General features: G+C 33.7%; 1 protein-coding gene across 1 annotated transcript; it reads left to right on the top strand.

Annotated features, from left to right (window-relative positions):
- Positions 1-327: 327 nt before the first annotated feature.
- LOC124360337 lies at positions 328-5,688 on the top strand. The gene is made up of 5 exons (XM_046813886.1): positions 328-476; positions 1,454-1,766; positions 2,637-3,034; positions 4,600-4,894; positions 5,025-5,688. The coding sequence occupies exons 1-5, from the start codon at positions 441-443 to the stop codon at positions 5,486-5,488; spliced, it is 1,506 nt and encodes a 501-aa protein (XP_046669842.1). The 5' UTR covers positions 328-440; the 3' UTR covers positions 5,489-5,688.
- The last annotated feature ends 4,442 nt before the right edge of the window (positions 5,689-10,130 follow it).

A 10,130-nucleotide genomic window follows, 5' to 3' on the forward strand; every position in this document is an offset into this window, starting at 1 on the left:
AAAAGTTATTATTTTCAAAAAATAAACAATAGATTAAAATGCAATTGTTTCTATCACAAAAGTATGGGTATTAGGGAGCTAATGCTTACCGTATTGAGACGAAGGTTAAAGGAAGAATGTATTAGTAAAAAGATTAAGTGAAATCCTCAAAACTTTCCTTCTTAGAATTTCATTCAAAATAGATCGATAACTTACTGAAGGACTATCTGTTCGGTTATCTATAATCTGGCTCTTGTAAGGTGATTAATGAATCTTCATTTAGAGTTTTTTTAAAGAAGTTAACTTTGAGACCTGCAATATAAAAACGATAAGATACTAGGAATAATCGGTATTATGGTGCAAGGAAACCGGGGAAATTAGGCAGGTTAACTCTATATAAACTGTTGTTTGATGGGCAGAATATACTAGACTACAGACTTGGAAGCATAGTTGGCTCTGAGATGACAGCTGGAATTGTTCTCGGACTTGTGGCTTTGGTGAGTACTCGTATTTCTTAAAGCCCAATCTGTTGAATTACAGTTTGTAATTATTTTAAAATACGAAAAATGCTTAATAAACTTTGTTACAGGAGATATTATTAACTAGATTTGACGGTGACACTGATGTATGGTATGGATACAGTAAGAAATAGTACAATATATTAATAATTTTTACAGTATTTCCTTGTACGTCGATTCGACTGTCATACTGTCTAGCTTTATCTTATTTTTTATTCAATAACCGCTCAACCGTTGAGCTTAATTTAGTTAAAGCTGTTGACCAAACCTTAGCATTTAGTGACCGTCGTCATAATTCTCAAGGATTATGCTTGTCTACCCTAAACACGTTTACTAGATTCTATTTAATCATACAAGTACATTACATTTGAGGGAATATATATGAATTGTAGTAGAGAGTCCCTCATTAAAGGAATATATTAACATCCTGTATGCCGCAACGTCTGTGATGACAAATGTGAAACGAATATTTTGTTTTATTTGATTAGTCAAATAATGTTAATTTATTACGTTTTATAATGAAAAAAATATATCCTCTAAAAAGGTCATTTGTTACTTAACATCCACATCTGGAAAAGTTAAAGCCCTTTGGAATTATCTGATTAATTAATTGTCTTATCTGACATCACACAATGGTATGTTTTAGAATATTGTAAACAAATATTTAACTCAAAATTATGTTAAGAAATGGTCACGTAAAACTTAATACTACAGTTAATGATAATCTCTAATATGGACTTATCTTTAGGTACCTCTTGGTACCTACATATAATATAATTTTAATTTTACTCGTACAATGAAAAATTACTAACTATCCATAAAGTTAGCAGTCATACCATTAGTTCTTTTTATGTCAAAATTGTGGATTCAAGCTCACTGTTGTTTTCCTTTCTAATTAGAAACGGTAGGGAAGTTTACACTACGAATAAAACTGAAAGTTATATTGTTATCAACAGTGCCTGACCAGCAGCCTAGTGAACTCGCAGTCTGCAGACACCAATGTTACTGACTATATCTACTGGAAGAAGTCGGACATCACGGCGTGGCATCAATACTTCCCTAGCCGCGTGTTGGAGGAGGAGCGGCAGACAAACATAGCAGCTGTAGCCGCAGTCTCCAGTCTGGCCTTAAGTCTGAAGGAAAGTCTCAGCAAAATTGTAGTGTTCCAAGCGCAGGAACTGCTGACCGCGCAGCAGATGATGGCCGGCACAGATGCTGAGGGCTGCGTCAATGGAATCTCCGACTACATGTCCAAGGCTATTGCTGAGGGTAAGCTGCAATTCTTAGCTAAAATAAGGATTCTTAAATGTAGTATAATCAGTTTTATTTTAAATTAGATCTTTTGTTTCATAGTCAGTGCCCAATTAATGAATGACTTATATAATCTGATATTAGATGGGTACATGACTGTTATCAATGTTTTAAATTATAGGATCGGTCTAATTATCTAATACAAAGCCGAATACTTTGTATCAATACACGGTACATTATTTTAAGGCGGATCGATGCAAATATTTTCCAGTAAATGTAAGTAAAATACTTAAAAATTCACAATAATGAGCACGTGCTCTTCGAATAAGAAATACTTACAACGTTACTTTACAGGTAATGACTTCTAGTCAAATGCTTGACAAATAAAGAATGTTATAAAAGTAGATTTTAACAACATAAAAAACTGCGAGGAAAGCTAAAATAACAGTTTAGTGGATCATTAAAAGAAACGTTACAATAAAAGACTCGCTTGCTTTGCTAATAATTATAATTTTCACGTCACATTGTCCTTTAAATTTTCTCATACTTACATTATATTCTTCATATTTTATGTGTATGAATACGTATATACCTTTTACGAAAATAAGATTTTTGCAGTGCATACCTAAAGTCTTTAACTTGATTTCTTTGATTTAATCATGTGCATTATTATGCAAAAAAAAAAAAAAAAAAACAGAAGACTTTTTCGTCTAGCCTTTCCCGTGGAGGAGAAGGCTTTGCTTAACCTAAGCGAAAAACTTCTACTAAGCTTTTTTCCATTGAATCTAACTTTAAAATGTATGAACATTTATTTACTAATTGTTTTATCTTTTTAGGTTTAATACTTTGTAACGTCCAAAATCTCATAAAATATGTGTCTTGTTTCAGAAATCTCAAATTACAAAGACTGTGCAGCTGACGCATTGCCAAAGCTCAACCGACTGAATAGAACATGGGCACGCATTAGAGCCACCTACATGAATGCCTTTAACAAAGTCCTGGTCCGCATTGACACCTGCGCCAAGACTTACCCCAACAAGGACTCCATTGACAGGCTCAAGTCCTGCGTGGAGGCGATGACTGGTAGCTACTTCACCGTGGCCAACTCCACTCAGAAGGCGTTATTCCCCAGTCCGTCCATGACCTACTTCCAGAATGTGGTGGTGGGATGTGCGAGTGACGCCGCTACCGCCGTCGCCGACAAAGGCTCTCAGTTCCTCCAGAAATTGTTGGAATGCTCCGCCCTCGATTCTGACATCGACCAAACGACATATGCAGATCAACTGGTAATTTACAACAAAAAGTTACAAAGGAGTTACTCAAAACATAGAGTAAAACTCAAATTCTATAGAAATAATTGTTTTGGACATTATTATTATGTTTCATAGAAACAATTTTTTATTTAACAAGTAAGCTACTCATTTAGTAAAAAGACCAATATATGTACGTTGGTGATTTATCAATTTAAAATAATTTGACAGGCACTTTTATTAGATTTAAATGAAAAAAAAATTATAATTCAAAGGAAATGAAACGGTTTTCATAGTAGATAGATGTATCAAAGTATATTGTTCCCTCACGAAACCTATTGCACCTACTACGTTTTATGTTTACTTACTTTAAACACTGGGGTTACTTCGATAATATATATATATATATATATATATATATATATATATATATATATATATATATATACTACATATACTAAATATTTATTAAAAATATGACAGTTAAAAGTAAGTTAACAATGGCACTATTTATGTGTTAGGCTTTTTATAAAAAGAACAATATAAATATTTTAGAACATTTAGAGCTGGAATCGGTACATTAGTACAAAGTCACAGTCCAGGGAACTGTTATCTAGCATAGTTCATGCCGTCTACGTCATCGGGAGTCTTCAGAGACAAATTCTGACCATCTCATGTTTTAGGACATTTTATAAGGTGAACGAGTACTTAACTAATCGCTCAAAAAATCGGCGTAAATACTAGTGATTATTCATTAGAGAATTTACATACTATAAATTAAAAGAATTTAAATTGTGGTTAAATTAATTAAATATATGGTTCTGCTGTCATAAAACAATGTTTACAAGGAACAGTGGATACATTTGACAGGCTTTTTCAATTAACATTTCATAACTTTAGGGACAAAGATGGGATTTTTTGCTACTTTAAAGGCCAGTGGGGTGTAGCCCAGAGAGAATTTTTAACATACAAATAGGCCCATTATATTCATGCCAGACACGTCAGCATGATCATATAAAATGTCAGTACAATGGGTTAAATTATTTACGTGTAAAAGCAAAAGAAACAAGACAATTTTGCATATATAATACTCGTTTAATTAGGGTATTAACATTAAATATACAAAATGTACTAAAGACTGTGCCAGTGACAAAGACCAAATATTGCATTACAGTTATGATTTCAGCACAATAAAGACCAAACAGAACGGTGAATTTTGGCCAGATGTTTTTCACTAGGTTCCCTGACGTATGTCACACGTTTACGGAGGATGAAGGACACGGGAAAAGCGGATAACTGCACTACTAAGAAGGCCAATATGATCGAGAACACAGTCTGAAGAAATAGGCGAAAATAGCGAGCCCTCAACTATTTCAAAATACAAAATAATCCATTGAAAAGGGAAACGATACTGAAACATATTTAAATTGACATAAAGCGTGTTTGCAGACCTAGGAAATAAGACAATAAAGCAAGCAGAGATCAGATATGGCAATATTTCCAATAACCATTACATGTCAAAGACTAAGTGGAATTCGGTGATAGATAAAATAATAGTATTTTTAAGACAAATGCCCAATTATGTTTTTTCTTTTTGACAGAGTCAGTGGCAGGGATACAACGACACTTTGGCCAGCCAGATCCTCACAGCCCAAAACATCAACTACAACCAGGTGTTAGCAGTTGAGAACGAAATGATCAAGTTTTACAACCTCAAGAAAGAGGCGTTGGAAACATACGTCATTGCATCCAGAGGCCTAGCCTTTTACCTGAACAGAATGTACTCGTACCTAAGCGATTATTACAACACTGTCACTGAAACTTCGTTTGACAACCCTGGAGACTCCGCCTGTATAGCTTCCACCACTGCGTCACTACAGTCAGTGGTCAACTCAGGTGAGGTGGTTTGAGAGCTGCTTTAATATTTGATTCTATAACATTGGCAGTGTTGTATGTTTTTCATTTCATATAGTAATTTAAAATGTTTACTTACTGATGATTAGCTCAAATTCATTATCTTTTACAGTTGCTCGCCAGTCACTTTCATGTGACCAGGATATTGTGAATAAAACCAAGCACATGATGTGCCAGATCACCGGAGATTTCTCGTCTTTGAACTCTCTGATGCCAAGTATAGGCAACGTTGCTATCCTCAACTGTACCGCCAGAGGCTACATTTATGCTCCCAACACCATTGCTAACTGCTTCAACCTCGTCTCCTGGCAGTTTGACATCGAGTACACCAACCGCAATTCTGACATTTCCAAGAACGTAGCAGTTCTCACCGACTACGTGCAGACTTTCTTCAGCGGTTCCGATCTCCCTTGTGGTGGCTCCACCCTCAAGGCCGCTTATCTCTCTGCCGAGGTCGCTCTATACAACTTGCAGCGCTGTATATACATTACCTCTGGAACTGTCTATTCGGTGACCACTCCTCAACCCAACACAACGCCACAGTCCACCAACGAATTCAACTCCTACCCTTATTAATAATCTCAAAAAATAACTACATATTAGAAACTCACTACAGAAAGTTTTTCATGTAATGGATAATAGACTGAATATCTTTTTATTTATTTTATTATGTTACGTTAGTTATTTAATTAGAATTTTAGAAGTTTAAAAATATAGTTATGAACTTAAACTTGTCATGCTATTGTTATTATTCGTAATAAACTTTTACTGAAACATTTATTGTTCATTTTCCCTTTTATAAAATAATGTTAGCGAACGATATTTGGTACTGAATCATGAGAAGGTAATTGGATTCAGATTGTGAAAGGTATCAGTACAGTGTTATATGATGATGTTATTTGAAACCCTTATTGCAATAAATGTGATGAAATAAAAACTTTTCTCAATCACAAAACCAGCTTCTTTGACAGTTTTACTGCTTTCTAAGTCTTATATGATATTTAATTTCATAATTCATGTTCCACATATTATTATTTATTTTACTACTCAAACAAGCAGTGTTTAAAAATAAATAATTTAAAAATAAATCTTGTTATCGTGTCAGATTAAACTACTAAATTAATTTTAATAAATCTATTTGACAGTTGAGGGGGCTAACAAAATCTTTCTTTTGTTTGAATCTTTGTGTTTTTCCTATAATTGATTGGTTAATCTATATTCACGTGAATAATCTTTTGTGAAATTTTGTATCGATTAATCAAAATGACGGCTTATAACTTGAAGAAGGATAAGATGAATACGAACTCCTGATCCCAGGAGTTGAACACGAAACGGTGCTGAAGAGCCTAGGAAGCGTCTAGTTCAATATTTCTTTACTAATTTTGAGGTGAACCAAGGTGTCGTTAAAGGCTTGGATCCAGGGAAGGAGGTTGAAATATGTGAGAAAAAATATGGAGATTTGTGTTAATTGTGGAGGAATATGATAGCCACGCGAAAGATGTGGACTTTCAGTGGATCTTCAGGTGTTAGGGAGGCTATCTGTGTGTTCTGCAAATAAAAATAACTTGAAGATCGATCATGCAACCTGTAGTTAAAAACGCTCTGAAGCCGATGACTCAATTTATCCAATATTTAGACACATTTGTGTTGCATATCTTCTTGAAACCTCTGAAAATCATACGAGAACTATATTAGAGTGTTTCAAAAAGGTTGAAAGGATTCCATCAACGGGGTGCTGAATGCTACAACCTTCGGAGAAGAGTTTCAGGTCTGGACAAACACTTCACTCAGACCAAATCTGCACATTTCTTCTCGGCCAACTCATCGTCACTGTATTCAGGACAATCTGTAATTTCTTCTACGATATCTCCAGTAGTGCATGCTTTAAAAGACCAGCAAGGAATAAGCATAAGAAAGGCACATAAGGCACGTCTCATATTTGAAGCAACAGCTAAAGACAACACGTAGGACATTTTCATCAGGAAGAGAGGTATTTGTGACATTTTTATTAACCATTCCAATATACTCTCGGAAATGGGAATAATCGTCATTATAGAACTAACTAATTGCGGAGCGCACCCGTAATTTCTCGAAAAGAGGAAATTATTGACTAGGATGTCAAAAACTTTTCTCAATTATCATACTAGCCATCAATAATACGTTATAATCTTTCTAAAATAAGTCTTTAAGTTTCGAAGCTAAACTTGCCGGAGATTGCTGCTGAAAACGAAAAATTTTGATTCTTTACACTCTGGTGTTCTCGTCTGAGTGAAACTATTTCTGATATTCATAGACTGTGAGATGATCGAAGTGAAAGATTCTCATAACTACTAGTGTCCTATATTAATAACTGAAATAATAGTTAGCACTAACGAGGAAATTAATTGTTAACTTGGACAAGTATTACGTTTATCGTTAGTCCGTCTGTAAAAAAATCATGTTTATATGTATTATATCTCTATAAATAAAAACCAAAGCCCTCACTCACTCACTTTTCTACTGAGATGAATAAAGATTTATTATTCCTTCACTATGGATTAAATTGTTTTAAGTGTTATTTAGAATGTTGTTACTATTGATTACAAAATTCGGGATGCTGCAAAGAAATTTGTTTATGACATTTGTACTCATGAAACATTTTTCACTCTACGACTTCAGGATCCCAAAGCATTGCCATTTAGACATAAATTTTAATTTTATTTATTTATAAATTGTTTAGGCGACTAGAATATCTTCCAGTGGCAATCACCCATTTTTAGAATTGCTTATAATGTCATAATAAAGGATTTGCCTATGACGTACCAGTTGTTTAATATAAAATCGAAGGTTACTTCTTATTTATTTAATTTTTTTATTGAAAGGAGTAGCCGATCCCCTCTTAAGCCTTATTCTGCCCATCCTCATGGGTCACTGGCCTGTGCGAGGATCTTATCTAACAATAAGGGTCAGGACCTATCAATAAGTCAGAACAGTACAAGGTAGATGGTACTGATAAAAAGTGCAACGGTTACAGACAGGATTCGAATCTGCGCTATCTCTAACTCAGACTCAAAGTCCAACGTCTTAGACCGCTCTGCCATCGTCAGTCCCAACTGCTGGTAGTTATATAAGATTATAACTAATTCAGTTTATATCGAGACAAATTCTTATAAACTTACAAAGAAGGGTGCTCTCAGGTAAAAATTCACAACAATAAATGGGTGACGCTAAAGAATTTTACGAGACTAACACAGGATGTTTAAATTGGTAACATTTACTTTACTCACCATGAAGAGCATTACTTACTAGCGCCCTCGTAACTAGGAGGTCTGAGTGATACTTAACCAGGATATAATCAGACTACACACGAGAAGTGTTGGCAAATAAAACAGCATACTTCAAGGTAAATGATCATTTGTGTAGTTAAATCAACATATTTAGAACGTATTTTGTTTCAAGAAAAGGCACTGAACCGGCAGCTGTACTACTATTGTGTAGTTTAGGAAGAGAATGTTATTTCTCTCATTTATTTATTAGTGAGTGTTTTATATAGCATTCCTTCATGGTGGTCACCCAGAAATCATATTAGGTTGAAAATATACACTACCTTTTGAATTTTTTAAGTTCAGTATTATGTATATTTAATTGATTAACTTCATAATCGTAACAAAATATTGTCTGAATTCTTTTTAGATTAACTGTAATAACTGCATCGTTTTCAAAGATGTTTCATATTTTGGCACGTATTATTGTTTTATGTTTAAATAATAGTTACTCTGTTATCATCTTGACGATATTAATTTTATCTTTGCTTAAAATGGATTAAATAAAAATTTAATTTATTTTAATGAGTTTAAAATAAAGTTTAAATGATCTAAGTGATAAATAATTTACGGTTCACTTAGATTTACGTAATAAATTTATATAATCTACATATTGGATGTAATATATATATATATATATATATATATTACATTGAATCGGAAAAAGTGAGCGCTCTGTGGTGTAATGGTAGCACATTCACCCGGCAAGTGAGAGATCCGGGTTCGACTCCCGGCGGAGCAAGTACTTTTTGCGATTCAATGTTTATTGAAATTATATATATATATATATATATATATATATATATATATATATATATATATATATAAAGCCGGTCTTATTTAGTAGGTGATTTTTTTACCGGCTCAGCTACACTGAACTACCGTAAACTGTGTAAAAACAGACAGGGCAGAGTACTTATTTTCACCACACAACGTAATAAAAATGAGGTGGCGTCCTAATTAGAATTAATATTAACACTAACCAACACTATAACCCCGCTAGCACCGTTATTTGTTACCTACGTGGTATATGGTCTAGTAAAACTATATAGGAAAGATCGACATTGATGATGGTCCTCCAATTTTATTTTTTGCAAAGACTGTTATACGAAACGTGGTCTGGCATCATCCTCATAATTAATTAAATATTTATAATGTGATGCTATTATATTCGTGATCTTATACTTACGTTTGTTTAACTGGTCATAGCTGAAATGTTGCAAAGAAATTCGAGAAATTTCAAAGGTATTTATATAACAGTTCCAATCTCCGACTTCAAACCCCTATCTTTAAACTTAAATATAATATAAACCAAGACTGAAATATCTTTCACTGACCATCACTTATCTCAGGATTGTTTGCAATTCCATTTAAAATAATACGCTCCTGGTGTCCCTGTTTTTCAAAATTAAATCAAGTTCAAGGCCGCGTGTATATATTAAAGCTATTTAAACCTAACATTTAATTTGTAAACACACTACATTAATGAAAGAAGGAAAATTAATATTATGAAGTGTTTTAAATACCCTTAAGGTCACTAGAAAGTAAAGAGACAAGTAAGATTTACAATTAATAAATCTCAACATTGGTGTAGTAAATTTCTTTTATTACATGTATTACAGAGTATTTGTGGATTTGTACAGCATACAGTTGAAATATTCCAACGTTGTAATATAGTAGCAAGAGGCAACAATTAATTTATAGGAGTACAGATAGATTTAAGATTGGATAGATATTGTGGCACTTCACAAGATATTGTAGCACTTGGCACATTCATCAGCTACGTGCTGCAGAGTGCAGGGACAGATGCAGTAAATGGTTGCGGATTTGCTGCAGATGTTGAGACCAAATATAATCTTGCCGGGATATACTTTTAATTTATCTTTACCCCCTATAATGTATCCTACACTCTTATT

The sequence above is a fragment of the Homalodisca vitripennis genome, chromosome 4, assembly GCF_021130785.1.
Source record: "Homalodisca vitripennis isolate AUS2020 chromosome 4, UT_GWSS_2.1, whole genome shotgun sequence".
Taxonomy (NCBI): Eukaryota; Metazoa; Arthropoda; class Insecta; order Hemiptera; family Cicadellidae; genus Homalodisca; species Homalodisca vitripennis.

Coding starts and splice junctions, on each gene's coding strand:
- LOC124360337 (XM_046813886.1), top strand. CDS start 441: ATGACAGCTGGAATTGTTCTCGGACTTGTGGCTTTG. Junction 477..1,453: donor TTCTCGGACTTGTGGCTTTG/GTGAGTACTCGT, acceptor TGTTATCAACAG/TGCCTGACCAGCAGCCTAGT. Junction 3,035..4,599: donor CGACATATGCAGATCAACTG/GTAATTTACAAC, acceptor TCTTTTTGACAG/AGTCAGTGGCAGGGATACAA.